The sequence below is a fragment of the Numenius arquata genome, chromosome 3 (genome assembly GCF_964106895.1).
Source record: "Numenius arquata chromosome 3, bNumArq3.hap1.1, whole genome shotgun sequence".
In the NCBI taxonomy this organism is placed as follows: domain Eukaryota; kingdom Metazoa; phylum Chordata; class Aves; order Charadriiformes; family Scolopacidae; genus Numenius; species Numenius arquata.
In genome coordinates this window covers 13,045,953-13,063,768 of record NC_133578.1, presented here as the reverse complement: position 1 = coordinate 13,063,768, position 17,816 = coordinate 13,045,953, and the positions used below count along the sequence as shown (strand labels likewise).

General features: G+C 42.8%; 1 protein-coding gene across 2 annotated transcripts in view; it reads right to left on the bottom strand.

Moving 5' to 3' along the window:
* The window catches only part of SEMA5B (semaphorin 5B), a 133,869-nt gene that overhangs the window by 54,018 nt on the left and 62,035 nt on the right, over positions 1-17,816 (bottom strand). For both annotated transcript variants that reach the window (XM_074144783.1, XM_074144784.1), the window contains exons 5-9: positions 13,447-13,545; positions 12,528-12,741; positions 9,668-9,953; positions 5,266-5,401; positions 1,975-2,182 (exon numbers count right to left, since the gene is read on the bottom strand). In XM_074144783.1, coding sequence (XP_074000884.1) covers positions 1,975-2,182; positions 5,266-5,401; positions 9,668-9,953; positions 12,528-12,741; positions 13,447-13,545 — 943 coding nt within the window. The remainder of the gene's footprint in view (positions 1-1,974; positions 2,183-5,265; positions 5,402-9,667; positions 9,954-12,527; positions 12,742-13,446; positions 13,546-17,816) is intronic.

The window sequence follows — 17,816 nt, the reverse complement described above, 5'->3', positions numbered from 1 at the left end:
CACAGTTCTCAGACATCACAGAAACCATCTGTGAATGCATTTTAATGAAAAACCAGAAGGATGTGAACCATCTGGAGATGGTTCCTAGAAATACTTCCCAGTTGGAGCACTGAGGCAGAAAAGAGTCTGGTCCCGTTACCTGCAAGGTGACCCGAGACAGCAGAGATCATTCCTGGTGCCTTGAGTCTATATTTCTTTTAGTTTATAGAGCAGATCAGTGTGATTTGATGCCATGACAAGTGACAACAGATGCAGCAGCCCTGCTGGAAATCTCAGGCCTCCGTAATGACTGCATGGGTCACGGATCTAATTGATCCTCTTCCTGGAAGAAGCCGTCCTGCCAGCTTGACAAGGGGATGTTATGGCATGAGCAGTACATACACAGAAACATATATGTTTGTGTTCACAGTGCTCTTACCTAAACAATTAACAGATCTGATAAACTGTGGGAGATTTATGCTGGGGAAAAGGGGGAAACCACACCATTTCTCATTAAAACCCCAAAGAGGTCTGTCAGCCCTGATTGTTCCTGAAGCTTAATCTATTCCAATAACTTCTATATTGGTGCCAATGCTCAGTAATTTATAGTTGTGGGGCTGGCTGCTGTGGGAAGCTTCTCTTTCACTTAGGAGGGCCTTAAGTGTGGAACAAGACTGAGGCCCAGGTTTGGGTTTGGTTTGTCTCAAGACTGGGTTTGTGTTCAGGGCTGCCTCTGGCCAGGGCTGTCTCTACTGAAGCATTTGACTGGTTTAAATCTTTCAGATCTAGCAGAGCTTACTCTTCACCAGGGCCAGAAAGCAAACACCTGTAAGGAGGTAAGGTTAGGGCAGTGGACATTTCTACACAAATGATACAAGGCAGAAAGTATCCCAGCTTTCTCTCAGGCTTTGTAGGTGGGATTCCTCACTTAAAATATCAAGATATCAAAATGGCAGAACCATGTTGTATTTCCATTTAAATACAACCTTATCATAATCAATGTCCATGGAGGCTCCCACAGTGGGAATGTTACTAGAACACATCCAAGATGATCACTTTTGAAGTGGTGGTAAAAGTTGGATAAATTGTGACACAGTCCTGGAAGGTGGTAACAGGAGAATGAGGCAATGACTCTGCATTCAGATGTGAGATTAAACTAACACTTATGGAGGCAATCCATCTTATTCTAAAGTCAAAGCTTCTGCAATAGAGGATAACAACATTATACCCATGAGGCTGGCCATATGCTTTGATTAATCAAACTATTTAATTTAACCTCTATCATTAGTATGAATATGGGCTAAGACAACCATTTATAACACTTTGTCCTTCTTCAGCATCTTTCATTTATCCAAGATATCTGTGCTTTTCAGAAGAGGCAATGTGTCCTGCTAATTACAGGATGGCAGTAGAAATCCAGAGACTAAATCATATACTTAATTCTACCACTGGCTCGCTAGCCTACCACAAAAAAGCACTTGCCTCAGCTTCCCCATCTGCGTTACATTTCAGTGCATGCCCATTCCCGAAAGCACTGGGAGTCATAAACCAGTAGGCACATGGAAGTGCAAAGAAAGAAATAATTAAAACCTTGGGCAAGCCTGGAGGTTAAGTATTATTATTGCTTATTTAGAGATGAGTATGTCATAGCGCAGAAAGGCAATTTACGTGCACAATACCACACAGCACTTCAGTGACCTTTGCTTCTCTCCACTGTTATGTATTAGTCTGATAAGTTGACACATGTTTTTATAAAAGGGAGAAAAATGTTATTGTTGTTTTTAAACACAACGTAGATTTATGGTCTGTTCACTTGGGACTCTGCCTCAAGTCCTCCATCCTGCTTTTAATTTACTCAGGCAAGCTAACTTCCATACAGTTTTGTGCCAAAATGATACTGAATTACAACTGTGTGACGATGTCACGACTGGGGTCCCAGGACTGCTAGGTCTACCATCAAGTGGAGGGAACTTTCTTAAGCCCTGATGCTCTTACCTGTCCCAATATACATCACGTGGTAGAGAGTATCCTTCCCCTGAACAATATCAACCACCAGTTTGGAAAATCGAATGCTGTCCTGAGTCACGTATGGATCTACAGTCACCGGCTGCACGACATCATTCATCAGGAACAAGCGCTGAGCATCCTGCAGGACTCTCTCCGTCAAGTTCTCGTTAGGGCTGTCATCATTCAGCGTCCCACACTAAACATGGAAGATTGAACTTCAGCACCTGCGTTTTCTCCCCTCTCCAGCAGCCCAAGACCAAACCCTGAAATTCTTCTGAAACCCATGTCCTGTTAATTTCCTGGGGAGGTGGGTCTGTGTGAGGGTCACAGAATCAGGCCCTTAACCTGATCATAGGTCCTTAGCATAGCTTTGGCCTGTAGCCCACTCTAAAAACACTTCTCCCAGCTGGTCCACTGACCAGTGATGTGGTGTTTCCTTCCCTTGTGATACCCTGGAGCCAGCACTAGAAGGGCAAAAGGCATTAACAAACTGAGAAGGAAAATAAAGAATTAAAACTAGCTGTACAAAGATTTAAAACTAGCAGTGGAGATAAAGTTTTCATGGTGATAAATCCTTGAAGCATTTCAAATAATCTTCAGAATCTACTGGGCATCTCAGTCTGTACAATGCACCACAACTGGAGGCTAAAAAACCTGAATACTGGGTTGGTTTTGCATCACAGGATGCAACTCACCACACTGATTTTCTCTGATGTGCTCCCTTCTGAACAGACCCTTACAGCTTCCCATGAAGCCAGGCAGGTTAGCCACTAGCTCTCCCCTCCCCACACACAGCTCTCCTCTCCTCCCAGCAAATGGCGTGTCCATCCATCCATCCATCCTCCACGACCAAGGGGTCCACTGAAATTGGATTCAATGCCCTTCAATTAATCCACAATATGGGGAAAGCAGAGACCTCATCTTGTGTCTTTTAAACAGCAGTGTAAGTCCTACCAGGTGGATAGCGCATTTTAAGGCCTGAGTTTCTATCTCATGCTAATCTCTATAATTCAGCATTTTCAAAAAACAATGCAAGATTAAACTCTCCATGCAGTTTTGTGGTCCATGTCTATAGCCAGGGCTGGATCTTCACTCTTCCCCACAGTGCCATGCATGATGGGCAGAAGATTTATTACTCCAAAAGACAGCTGGGTGACTGGTTATTTATCCTGCCCAAGGCCATGGGAGTCAGTGGTACAACTAGAAATGCTGCCAACTCCCATACTCCATCCCCGGACAACTTTGTTTCTCACTAAGTGAAGCTCACACCTGACTAATTTCACTAGAAAAAAAACACCACAAATTTCTTTTTCTTCATTTTGGGTCCAGATGTTTGGCCTTTCCTTGGAAGAGAAGTTAGTATATTGTGAATAAGGATGTGGGTTTACAGCACTCCAGCTACGGTGTACAAATTTCCCATGCGCAAACTCTCCATATGCATCAAAGCAACTCTTTGCAGTGTGGCTGCCTTTCCGAGGTGCACCATGCAGTGCTTCTCTTACGATGTGCTAAAATGAGTTGACAGGAATTTAGCTCACATTTACACAATAAATACAGATCCTAACGGCTGGTGTACTAAGCCCTACAATATTTTGGAGCTTATGTGAACTAGGTGAACAGGGTGAGAGTAATTCCCACCACCTATGAACATGGACACTTTTTTATCAACTTAAGCATCTTCCTGAGGAGCCAGACTAAGGAAATATCAGTGTCTTTTGATGTGTCCTCAGGTGGGTTTTTAATGTTGTTTTTTTTTTCTATTGCAATGGTCTTTTTTAGTTCATGACTCATCTCACATTCTAAAGAGTTTTTAGATCTCTGTGTTCTGCTGTCTCCTATACCCCTTCTTGTTTACACTACTGTCTTGCTTTGGATGCTTTCCCCCTCACTCACTTTCCTTTCTCGAGCATCACTGAAGGAAGAGTCCCAGTGGCAGGAATGTCATTATTGGTTTTGTTTTCTGTTCTCATCAAGTCACAGATAATCCTTTTGGTCTATTGGCAGCCTGTGTGCTGACACAGCATCCCTCTGGTTTAGTTTTATTTTGTTTTGTTCCAATTTCCTGATTATCTGCACTGCCCTTATTCTCTTTATCCTTCAGTATTTCTCCTTCCTCTCTGCAAGAAAAAAAATATTCTGGCATGCTTCCCTCATCTTCCTTTGTGAACACCCGGGCAAAAAAAATTAATTTAATTTTTTTGCAATATCTGCCTCTTCTGTCACTAAATTACCCTTGTCATCTCCTGAAGGCCCTTCACTGACCTCTTGTTCCTCCTGTACTTGAAAAACATCTTAATCTCTTCTTGCAATCTTCCTATTGTCTGCCACATACCTCCTTTTCCTTTCCTTATTTTCCTCTTATCCTTTTCTCTCATCTTACTGCCACAATCTTTGCACTCCACACTTTATCTGATACTCCTAGGTTAGGCCAGCAAGGGACAGAAAGCCCTTGATTCTCAGTTAACCTTAATATTTCCTTTAAACTAGGAAAAAAAAAAAAAAAAAGAAAGAAAAAAAGCCAAAAAGCCTGGCCATATTTGACATGTCTGGGCCTTCGGCAAAGCTTTGTTTCTTGAATTTGAGTGCCCCAAACTGAGGGGGTGATCGAGAGCCCAAACCTGTCCCACCTTGTACAGCCAGAAGCCCTCACTCAGGCGCCATGAGGGAATTCAGGGGGAGAAATCAGGTTCCTCAGCAAGAACCAAGCATGTCCCTGCCTGCAGCGTGGACCTGCCTCCCATCTGCTCTTGCTGAGATTTCAGGCAACTGCAGAGTCCTTTTTGGAAGGTCCCTGACATCACCAGCTTGAAGGCAGATGGCATTTGCAGGCAGCCTCAGCACCTTTGCCATAATAAAGGAGAGCCAGATTCACACAATTGGGCTGAAAGGCTTCACCATGGGAAGCGAAGACAGGAAGACAAGTCCATCCTCCCTAGGATTCCCCAGGTGGGAAGGGACTGAACTGTAAAAAGGGTTCATGCTTCAGAAGACTCAGGTTTGCTGGGGCTGTCACACACATTATCTGCACCACACTGACTGAATCTGGGCATAAAGTGACTGAACTTTTTCTATCATTTTCAATTTGGCCTTTTCTGATAATCCCATGGTCTCAATAACAAGTGGCAAGGAGTTCCACAGACTAAACTACTCATAAATTTGGAGAAATACAATTTATCTTCACTGTGGGTCTACCTAGAAAAACGAGCCCCACACAAATCAGCCCAGTGGAGTGACAGAAGGTAAAAGAGATTGGAGTAAACTGGAGGGCAGCAGTAGTACCTGGAAATTAGGGATGGGGTTTAACGTTGGCAGCCAGGCCGATCTTGGGTTTTCTTGGTAACGGAAAGGGCCATTAAATGCCTGAGTAATGGCACTCAGATTGAAGGCACACACTGCTGAGGCAGCTATGCTGTTTCTGGAAAAGGGGAGGAAAAAAAAATCAATTTAATCATTAGAACATTGACATTTTCATCATAACAGACATCAAACTCCACTCAAATAAAATACATGTAAATTGCTAGGTAGATGTACAGTGATACCAATCTCACGAGGAGTAAAAATAAATAAATAACTTGTAAAATGCAGATGGCTTGCATGACAATTTTGAGAATGAATTTTAAGTGTGGTTTTAAAATGTCTGTGATTTAAGGGCCATGGAAGCAGTTCTGACAAGAAAGGTGAATACAATTTAATTTGCATGGATTATTTGTGTCTGGTTTTATTTTTATTTTTTTTTAACAATCCATCTATCTTTATTGATTACAAACAACCTAATTTTTAATCTCTTGGTGTTTCTCAAGGTGAAATTCTGTTTCCACAAGCTCCTGAATTCTGCAGATATAAAATATATCCCCTAACACTACATATATATATATATAAAAATAAATACACACATGCATACACATACGTGCAGGGGAAGGGAGAGGGTGACAGTGCAAACCGGACCGGTTTTACAGCATCTCAGCATGCAAGGAGGTCTTCCTAATATGTGAAAGCCTCTGTTTTCAATGATCACAGTTCACTTCTTTGTGTTCCCACCCGGGAACAGCATCTGTCTCGCGCAGGCTGTTCACCACGCACGCACCAGCCAGGGGAGGCATGGCTAGGGAAACGCTGCTGTATGGAAGGGCATTTGTTTTAGGGATGTTCCACTGCCCAGTCAGACTCGCACACAGATCCATCGGCCTTCACTGTCCCATTTTAGTCATGAAGGACCCATTTCTGCAAGGTCCTGAGCAGGCTCATCTCCTTTTGCCTCAAGAGGGCTGGAGGGCACTTCCCAGATGGTGATGGCACCTCAGGCAAGCCAGCCCAAAGCAGGATGTTTGCTAAGTGGTGACCTGAAATTCAAACCTGCTCCCAGCTCTCTCCTTCCCCCCAGCTTTTTTTTTTTTTTTTTTTTAAAGGAAAAGAACAACATTTAGAGAAAAAGATATCAGAATAAAACTAAAAATAGGACTAGCACAAGAGACTGACTCGTCATGGTGCCTTTTAAATAACGCATACCCTGCTGTATGTATCTTTCTGCTAATTAAAGCAATTTGAATTCTCTGAAAAGAATACATTTCTTTAACTAAACCAATAATTATACTCTCTTGCACAAAAAAAAAAAGCCTTGCTCCACAGTCCCAGACTGGGAAGGAGAAGAACAGATTTTTCCCAGCATATTTCTTCCAACCAATACAACATCGGGCAGAACTTCTTGCTTTGCCTTCCCATTCTCCGCTCCTGCCCCTGCCCCTTCCATCCCCAGACTGATGGAGTAGCTCGCTTTGAACATGTCAAAGCAACGCTGGGTGAACCTTTCTCCACTTCTGCCTGAGCACGGCTGACGCAGCGCGTGCTCACAGACGGCAGCTCTTAAGACAAAGCTAATGATGGATGACAAGTAAATGCCTTGAGGCACACATGAAAAAGAAAAGAGAATGAGAAAGAAAATGAAAAAGGAAAAGAAAGAATAAAACACCACTAGTCTAACAAAAACACCATTTTTTTAAAAAAAAGAAAAAGATATTTTTAGGGCCTTGCTAAGGACTCCACAGTTTAGTCCTTTCTCTTTGCTAGAGGAGAAAGGAAAGAGGTTTTTGATGAATCTGCGGCCCGTTTTCCATTCCATCTGTGGCCTGGCATAATTCCCATCCCTCTCTGTGAAAAGTTTGATCCCAGTCTCAAGCCAGTGACATCAACTTGTGCAGCTGGCCCCTGTGTTGCCCTGGTGTGAAGTGCAGCCTCCTGTATTCCCACCTCCTACTTCCTGTGATTAACTAGGTGGTTTAGAGAATGGGTTAAGTTCAAGGAGGTTTTAACATTGTCTGCATTACCTCCCAGAAAAAGTTTAATAAAAACTTCTTAAATATTTCATCAGCAGCTTTCCCAAAAAGCTCTCTTTCCACTGATTCAGCTGGGTATAACATGACATGAAGCAATAAATCTATATGTGGGTGTTACCACAACCACTAATACCCCTTGGTTATAAGATGACCCTAAATTAATTAAATATGATCCTTGCAAAATAAAAGTACCTTTAAAGAAAAAAATCATAGTTTTATGGTGCATCGGTATTCTATTATAAAGAAACTCAGACTGGAGCATACATCAACCCTCTTTGGTATGCAGAGCTCATGCAGCATGATATAAGTCCCAGTGGAAGTTAAAAGAATAATTACCATTATTTCTCTAGTCGGATGACAAATTGGAACATTTTTGCTTTGAATTCTCAAAAGAACATCCTGTTGTAGACCCAAAATGCTACTTGATCTAACTTCAGCTATTATCAATAACTCATTTCTTCAATTACACAAACGTTACATATTATATTGTCCTCCAAAGATATAAGAGAGAAGATACACCCATAGTGTATGAAGAGGGACCTAAGTGTAACCCAGAGGAGATGGGTAACACTCATCATGTCTCACATTGAACCTGGGAGACAGAAACAGCAGACAAGAACTCTTCCAACTAGAGGTAGCCTATGTCTCCTCACTTATATTCCAAAAACTATACCAATTTGATAAATAGAATAGTTATTAATAATTTTGCCATTTCTAACTTCTGTTCTTGGCTGGATGAATGGACAATTCGACAGATAAAACATTATCACTATGGGCATCTGTTTGCAAAAAAAAAAAAAAAAGCATCACCTCAAATGCCCAAGCAGTAGCCAGGTTTCCTTTTAATGCTCAGGAAGTTTGGCTAACGTCCTCTACATGTTTTCAGAGAATGACTCATGCTCCTTTGAATCCCAGGACAGATTTTCCTAAAAGTCCACAGTCAAGGTACAGGACTCATTCATGTGGTTTTTTTTCTAGTTGCTTCTCCACTGGCTCACTTTTGGCACGTTGGTAATGGTAGTGCAGAAACAAAACATGGAAGAAGGATGAGGGTGGCCAAACACTTACCTACTTCTTGGCACTTACAGAACGGGAATAACATTCGGGGTCTGTTGACTCTTATAGCGAAACTCCCAACAGTGCTTCATTTAGCTCAAGAAGTTGGGGCTGATGCTTTGTGACTTCAAGAGCTGAAGTTCAAGCTCTGTCACACCAGCAAGTGACACATTAAAATAGGAAGGCCTGTACTTCAGTGGTGCTTCACTTCTTTGGTTTGCTGTGGGCTTCTTGGGAACAGACCCTTATTCATATTGAACAGTACTCCTTTGCACACAAAACCCGCAAAGACGTTGGCTACCCAGCATGAGAAAGGCGCTTTGAGCATTTGTCGTGTGGAGTAACTAACTCAGATTTTCATTCTCCAGTTTACACGTCAGGATAACACGCCCCTGGAGAACATGTATTATTGAAACTCAATACCACGCAGACTGGTTATAGCTTGAAACTTATCATCCTAGCCTTGGGCTTCACAGAAAAAGTTATTTGAGCTTTCCTGACTTAAAAATATACATTATGAGTTTTTTAATATATTTTTTAATTAACTCTTCTTCTTTCTGCTTTCACAGCTACACTAAATCATTCCAATTACAAGCTTTTTTTCAATATCAAGCCAAGAAGAGGTGATTATGAAGTTTCAGAAATCATGCCTTCCCCTCAGAGTTCCAACACTGCTTTTGATTTGTGGACCTGATACAGTCTGTAGTGGACGTACAGTCCCCCTTGGAAATGTCAAATGCTGTGTAGCCTGCATGACGTTGCTTCTATAGTGTTGCTCAACAGCAGTTTATGTAGATTTCAGTCTAGGCTGTTGTGATCCCATCTGTCTCATTCTCCTCCTTCCAGTCCTTCTCTCCCAAGCATATGTACCTGTCCATCTCATGGGCCAGCCCCAATGTTCACACCATTGTGTCAGATTGTCCAGGCAGTTAACCTGGTTGAAAATTAATTATGTTTTTCTGTTGGGTCATTTTTAGACTAGTTCGCTGAACTACACAAGTAGCATTGCCACTACAAGAAGTCAGAAGTCTGCCACAGCCCAGGTTTATATCAAATTAAGTTACCCTAGAACTGCACAGTCACCTTTTATGGACTCCAGGAATCTATGAACCATGAATTAAAACCACTGTTCTAAAGGCTATATCACTAGATGGATAACACAGACCTATCCGTTCCTTCGCGTTAACCAAAGGATTGTTCAAAAATGATTGTTCAGACTGTCTAAGAAATCAGGATATTGACAGTCTCAGACTGCTGGGTATTAGAGGAAGGGCAGTAAAACCAGTGCAACTTACACATTAGTAGTGAAGACACCATAGATCAGATCTTGCTCAGGAAGGTAGAAGGTGCTTTGCAATTCATTATAATAGAAAGGGATTTCTCCAGCACGGGAGCAGTTCAGCCTGGCCTTCATGAAAGTTGTCCACGTGTCCTCCAGCAAAAATCTCCCTCCAATATCATTTTTGCAAACCCTTGCCACACGAGAATACACTGTTTTCCCACAGTCATGTTCTACCGCATTCTCACGGAAGAAGAAGTAGGTGAACAAACCGATGTCATAGGCAGCAATAAAGTTGGGCTCTGAAAAACAAACATTTGAAGAGATTTTTACAGGTCAGAAATCAATCTGTGCTTGCTGACTTGCCCATTGCATTGTGCCACCAGCTCCCTTTACACAGGCTGTCAAAGCTGGGACCACGGGGAGTTTGGAGTCAGCAGATGACATAAAACAGTAGATGAGAATAATGATTTATGGGAATATTGTTCTAGTTCCGTTTTTCAGATCTTGGAAGGACTCCATTGTTTCCCCACTTTATTGCCAAAGCTGCTACTGACTTCACTGAAAGCAGAGTTCAACACCTTGCATATGCATGACCTATACCTATACTCATTTTACAATATAAAGCCTTCCCATTGGATTCTTTCACCTATTCACTTCTGAAGTGCACCTTATGGTGTGTTAAATATGCTGTGTGCATCCGCCCGATTCCCCAGACTGCTGCATTGAAACATTCAACCTACTCTCCCAGCACAATCACATCTGGCTTTTATCATGAAGTCTTTCCAGCTTCTAGGCACAAAAGATTATCTTATGTCCATAAAACAAAACCATGCCACAGACTGACAGCATCGAAGCAAGTTCTCCTTAATTTTTATTCTCCTAGAATTATTGCTATTATTTTCATAAAGAATTGAAAAGAACCTGGAATTGGGTTTGTAGTGAATATTTTAACGGGGTATTTAACAAAGCTTTAAAGTGTACGGTCTTTTATCCCAACAGTTTCTTTGGCAACGGGAAAAGATTGGCCAATGAATAATATTTGACTAAACAAAAAAAACCCTGTTGGTTTTATACACTGCATTTACAACGTTCATTTCTGAGCAATGTTCAAAGGAAGAAGAAAAAAGGAAAGTACAGAATTCCTTTAGGGCTGAAGCCCAGGAGTGAAAGGAGAAGAGAGTTGTGGCGGAGGGAGAGTAGGGTAGGCTGACGCAGCTGCAAGGCAGGTTTAGGAGGCCAAGGATGGTAGAGAGGGAAGGGCTCTGCAAAGCATCTCCCATCAAACTTTCTCCTTCAAACAAACAGTGACTCTTAAAGGGACGGTTGTGCTCACCAATCTGACCTTCTGTCTAACATGAACCAGAGAATTTCACCCTGTAATTCCACCATCAGATCGTGTAACTAACAGGTGAATTAGACCACATCTTTCGAAGGAGATCTGATCTTACTGGCCAATGTCACACGGCTTTACATCCATCACTTTCCTCAGTGACTTGTTCAAATGACTGAAGACTGACCCAGCTGCAACCTGTACTTTTTCCATTTGAAATTATGTGGTTTCAGCTTCCAATCACAGGCTCTTGTCATGACTCGACTGCTAGATTAAAGAACTTTATCCTGCCAGAAATCTTCTCTTGATGTAAGTACTTCCATATCATGAACAAAACACCTTTTATCTACTTTTCAGAGAGATAAATAAATTGAGCTCCTTAAGTCTCTCACTGTGAGGCAGGCTCCCCTAGCTTCAAATCACTCCATGGCTCTTCTCTGAATCATCTTCAAGTTTTCTGTTTCTTGTTGAAAAGTGGCCAGAACAGGATGAAATTACTCCAATGTCACCAACGCTGCACAAGGTTATAAATCCAAGAGTCATGTTAGCTTTTCCAATCACAGAATAGAAACTCAATTTCTGTTTGTCTTTCCTTAAACTCCTCTGTTTCAATGTGACTTTTGTCTGAATTCTTCATTTGTGCACAGACAAGAGGCATGTATTTCTAGTGACTGCATATGGGTTACGCTGCTTCTTGGTCCTAATTCACAGTCTTGCCTGATGACACCCTTTTCCCACAACTCCGTATCTCCATACTGACTTCAATATGCCTGCAGACACCTAGTTCAGTCTCATTAAGCTTCAGATTGTGCACAGTCCTACTGCTCCTATCTTTGATTGAAAGGTCCTGAAATCCAAAGGAAAGATTCTGAATATCTTGTCAACTTACCTGGATCAAAGGAGAGAGGGAGAGGGGAATATTGGGGGTCTCCATCACTACAGTCTGTTCAGTCTGCTCAGACAAGATGTGCTTGGCCCCAGTCACAACGTGTGGACTCAGTGCAGAAATTACTTGTTGAAATTCTATAACTTGCTTGATATAGGGTATTATCACACTGGGATAACAGATGCTTTTAATAACTATAAATCCACAACACCGTGGGTTCATGTTGAACATAATGTGCTGTGAAATTTCTCGGGTTTGGACTGATCTTGCACTGAAACCAACCATCTTCAGCTGAGTCAGTGGAAGTAGAGGGTGCTTAACACCGTGCAGAACTGGGTCAAGGATGTGATGCTTTAAGTTGGTTTTGATCTTCAAATCTTAGAGAAGATTTCTTGTTAAAAAGATGTATTTGGTCGTCTCACAAGACAAAGACCCATATAAGTAGCCTTTAAGACCCATTTTCTATTTCTAAATCAACTTCTCTGAAATACTTCCAGGCTACTTTTAAATGTCTTCTAAGCTGCATCGATTATCGCACCGGAAGCCCTTCCCCATCATAACTCTGGATCCCAATATGAAAAGAGAGGGAAAGATTAACAAGCCTAACAAGTTGACTTTAATACACCTCTTGCTCAGATATGACCCACAAGACTTTACCGTTGAGCCATTTGGAGTTGTATTGTGCTGTCCTAAGTGGGGGAACATTTCCAAGGCTGCGGTAAATAGCAGGATCCCGTCCAGAGAAATCAATTACAGTTGCAGCATAGAGTTCTCCTCGCGATGTGATCACAGCTGTCGAGTTATGCCGGGGGTCGTACGGGCACCGAGCCACTCCATTAATTCTGTCAATGATTTTGCTAAGATTTCCTACCTGTATTTAAAAGGAGAGAGGTACACAGAATTCAGTTTGCCCGCAAGCACCTACAAACAAAACCCCGATTTTAAAAAAAACAGGCAGCTATAAGAAAGTAAGGTCAGTGATGAGTGTAAATTGATCTTTATATCCATCATTTGCCAACATAAGAAGTTGTGTCTGAGCCTCACTGATCTTATTCCTTTGTAAGAAGGGTAATTCCCCAGCCAATAAAGCCTGCAGGCCCCAACCCACTCAGTGTAATCAGGTGCTCCTGCTGCTAGCACAGATTTCTAATCTTCCATAGACACCTCCTGAATGTATACTGGCATTAAAAAATATTAAAATAAACATTGCTTTGGATCTGTTCCTGCCTCCTTTGAAGCCAAAAGGAGTTTTGCCATTTATTTCAAGGAAACATTTAAGCATTCAGCTCAGGAGGTGTTCACAGCTAAGCTTGTCTATATTCCCCATTTTCAACAGCATATCCAAAGTTTTCATGAGCAGCACTTTGTCCAGATCCATCTCACTCATAGGTTTTTTGCTCCCCACCTGCAGGTACACCCGCTGCCCTTAAGCAGCCCAGAGAACAAAACCAAAACAATTTCAGATCAGCTACATTTGGAACATATTCTTTACAGCCATGATGTCCTGCCAAATGACCGGCCTTCCCCAGAGCACATATCCAGCCTTCTCCATCACCACAAAATAGGCAAAACATACCTGTCGACTGGAACACACCGGCGAAAAGGCATTGGTACCACAGGTAAAAACCTTCTTGCCATAAACAATTAGCACTCGGACATAGTTCTGGCACTCTTCCTATAGAGACACAAGACGTGGACAAAGCATTTTTGAAAAGGGGACTGTGGGGCTATTTATTACATTTTTAAAATTGCCTGTATTGCAGCTGGAATACACCTTCCTTAGCTCTAACTCAGACTGAGGTTTGTTGCATCAAGCAGTGCACACCTGTAGGGAACTAGTGGTCTGAGTGAGCAAGCTGGTTATTTCTCTAATCATAGCCCTGCACAGTCCCTGGATAGGATGTGATCCATCAGGTTGACTCTGTATTAGCTACACAAGTGCCTCTGTCTGTGCTCTGCGTAGACCGGAGGAGGAATCCTCCCTATTTTCATGATGATACTTCTGACCTATTTTTCCCAGTAACGCCGCAGATTTGAAAATGTTACCCAGCTACAAACTCCAGTGAAGGACAGTGGGTCCATCTGCACTATAATTCACACCAGCGCCAGCAGGAAAACAGCAGGAACTTCTGTTTAATAGACCAGGCTGGTCAGGAGAATCTCGTGCTTGAACATGCTGTTACTTTCTGCCTCCCGCAAGGACTGTGCGCCAGGATTTTCCATGGTAGAAGGAGTTTCTCTTTCAGGCCAGGCCGGTGAGAAATAGCAAATCCTCTCTTAGCTGTACGACCACTTGCTGGTACAAACAGGCGACTCTCTCCACATGCCCTACCCCAAAGGTGTGGGGCTCCAGATGTCCCACATTGGGGTGGGGGTGGCAGCACAAGGCCGCAGTTGACTTTTTTCAGAAAATCCCCTTTGTGGTGTTGGAGAGAGGCAATTCATTCTCCCCACGGCTTTTCTTTCTCCCCACAGACTCGTATCCAGAGACGTGTGGACTGCGGATCAGGCCAACTGAGCGCCTTTGGGGAGTTAAGCAGTGGGAGAAGAGGAAGCCACATAAAGCAGGGACTTTCTAACAGTACGCACAGGGAAAGGGAGGTGCAAGACTAGCATGCAGCTCGCACAGGCAGTACAGGAGGCTCGAGAGCTGCCTGCCCCAAGGTTCATCTGAACAGCCCGATGAGAGATGTACAGCAAGTCTGGTACCCGCCTGCCTGCCCTGGGCTCTGGGGGCACCTCAGAGGAAAGGATATGAGCAACGGCTAATCACGGGCACCCACAGGCTTCCAAGGGAAGAAGGTCTATTCTATTCTACTGTAAACAGAAGAGGAAACTTGTTAAAAAAGTAACAAACTTGGCTGGGTTTTCCTGGCTGCTTTGCTTTCCTCCCTCCGATAGATCATAATTTGCCACTAAGCTGAGCCTACAGCTGCAGACACCGCTTCTCCTCCTGTACACAGCAATCACTCTGCGAGCTTCCCTGTCTCACAGCGCTCCACACTGTTGATCATCTCCCTGAAGACTTCATTTGCAAGATTCAGCAGTGTAAAAACACTCCTCATCGTCTGGGAAGGAAGAGGCTTGCTTAGCTGGATTACGCGCTATCTCCTTTTATTTACTGTATGGAAATCAACTTGCTGAAGGATGGCATTTAGAGAAATCCCACCAGTGTTAACCACAGACAAGCGAGGCTTGCTTTTGACTGGAGAAGATGAGAGGGCCTGCACTTGAGCAAGCCCAGGAGCACTCCTCCAGCCCAGGCAGAGGCTACAGAGTGCCACGGAGCAGGTGCTGCCAGTGTTGAGTCTCAGCAGGTGTATCGGGGATCACATACATAAAGCCTGGCACCCGAAAATGAGAGCTTGAATTCATAGCTGGGTCAACTCAGCACTTCTTATTTCAGGAGCAGATCAGTCACGGTGACTGTGCCATCAGTCTATCAAATAGGATCTTGAGAAGCACCGTCCCACATTCTGTGTGTTGAGAATAGAGATCTCATCACTTCCTTGAGCAAGACGAAGGGCTCTCTGCCCTCTCCCATCATCGTTACAGGGTGCTGTGAGCCCTGTTAGTTATTCCCTGCCCTAGAGACATCTGCATTTCATGAGTGGGTTAAGTAATTCCTCTTTCTGGAGAGCACAGTTGTTCAATCCCACATAATATTAGGACCATTATTTATTTAACTGCAAAGTACTAGAAATTCTTGAGGGGATGCTATAAAAAAAAAAAAAGGTATGAGCTCCTCTCCCAACAAGGTTCTGTTTTCAGAAGATGATTGATTTGGTATCTAACTTAGAACGCAGCTCTGCACCCAAATTTCACACAATAAGAGAGTACCCATTTGCTCTCCCTCCACGTCCACCTTTCTCTGCTTTGTGCAGAGTCTGAGCATGGCTTCTGACCCAAATCAGCTAATATCATTTATGTTGCCGGACCCTTTCCTGCCTAGGTACTTCAATATATTCCCATCTAAAATTCTGTCCTGCAGAAATCTAAAATCCTAATTTGCAGAATTCGCTTCTTTGCACAAAACTATATTACAGATCAGCAAACTTCAATTTCTATAAAAATCTTCCCAGCTGAGAAGATAGCATACGAAAAAGAATTGCTCTGCAAGGTCATGTGCTGGATGGTCTTCTGGAGTCTACTGGCAGTGATGCATCTGTTGCAGACTTTACTCCAAGGAGCAGTAGCCTGGGTTGGTAAGGATGCTGGAAGCTGGTAAAATATTATGTTATTTTAGCCTAATTAAGCATGGTTTCATTTGTACTCATTCAGTCTAAAGCAGAAGTTATTTATTGAAACACAGGAGAAACCATACTGAGCAAATATATCTGCTGCTGTCTGAACCTGCACCACAATATTTAATCTGTGACTTCCAGCCCATACCCCACTGCGGTAGCAAAGAGCAAAAGAGCACAGTCCGTATGGATGAGGCATTAGACTGGAAACACTTGACAGGGAACTTCAGGGAACTGGATGCACCAAGCCCACTAATTATTTCATTGGCTGTAAGAGGCAGAAATTGGGGTGACTACTGGATGCTTTCCACGCTGCTTAAATAACAGTGCCTCTAGGCATGGGCCATATCCAACCATAGTTATTCCTATGAATTAGCTGAGTAGGCATTTTCCCTGGACTTGCCTTACTGATGGTGGTAACAGCACTCCACGCTCCTGGAGGAAGAGCAATGATAACATGTATATTTTATCCACTAGTCTCAAAGCAATGTATAAAGCTTCAGGTAATGTTCTGAAGCAGACGTGCATTATCTACCTGCCCTGTCCTCTCAAGCTGGGTGAATCAAAACACACAGGAGCTAAAGGACTTGCCATGGTGACACACCGAGTCAGAGGAGATCCCGAAGGACAGCAACAAAGATCTAACTACCAGAACCCACCTCTTAAGCCTTCCTGGCCCTAATACTGTACTCATTTGTTATTTCTTATTGCTGTACCCACTGCCAGTCATGTCAGTCTATGAAAACCTCCAGCAAAAGCAAAGAAGAAACCGAACCACATAAATGCTCCAGCTTGCAGGACTTTTCTCAAGACACTGCTGGTGAGATTTACATTAGATCTCCTTTCTACCCTGTTCTCAAAATAACTAGAAAGGAACAGCCTCCTCTCCGTGTTCTTTAAACCAGCCTGGATTTGCTCTGAAAAAATCATTCAACATGCTCCTCTCTCCAACAATTCATAGCTGAGGCAACTGGCTAGTAAAATGATCTCACAAACACTTACAGAAAATAGGAGCTATTTAATGCAGGTTCTTCCATGTGGCTGGAAAATGCTAGGCATACAGGAGGCAAAATTCAGAATGGCTTTAATATAGCTAGAAAATCTGGCAAGCTTGAACCCAACTCTGTCCAGACGAGACAATATTTGGATCCTGCTCTCACATTATGGAGCAGACAGTTAAATCTGTGTATGATCAGCCTGCAAATCTCATTGCCAGAAAATATTATTGGGATCAAGAGATTAAGGATTTAAATAAAGGGGGAAGACTGGGTATTTATATGGTTAATGAGAATAACCCAGTTATATTAGTTGGGATTATTATTAAATATATGGCAGAGCTGATAAAAACCTGTGGCTCATTGCCAGAGCATTAAGGATATCTCCAATTTTCCTACGAATTGCATGTTACCCACTTTAGCGTTCTTGCTCCTTCCTCAAAATTACTTGGTAACGGTCCCTTTTTTGAGATGAGACCTTAAATTGAGTAGATATCACTTTTCTGCAGTCTAACAACCTTTGTTTTTCTGGAAAGGGAGAGTACATGACTTTTAATGCTCAACCCCACAGGGCACAGGGTCTCACAGTCACTAAATGAATGAACTTCACTGAAGCCCCTCCCTCCCATCCCCATACAGTTCAAGCCTATCCTCATTTATCGCAGTTTTTGCAAAATTGAAATTTCATAGATTCATAGATTGGTCCA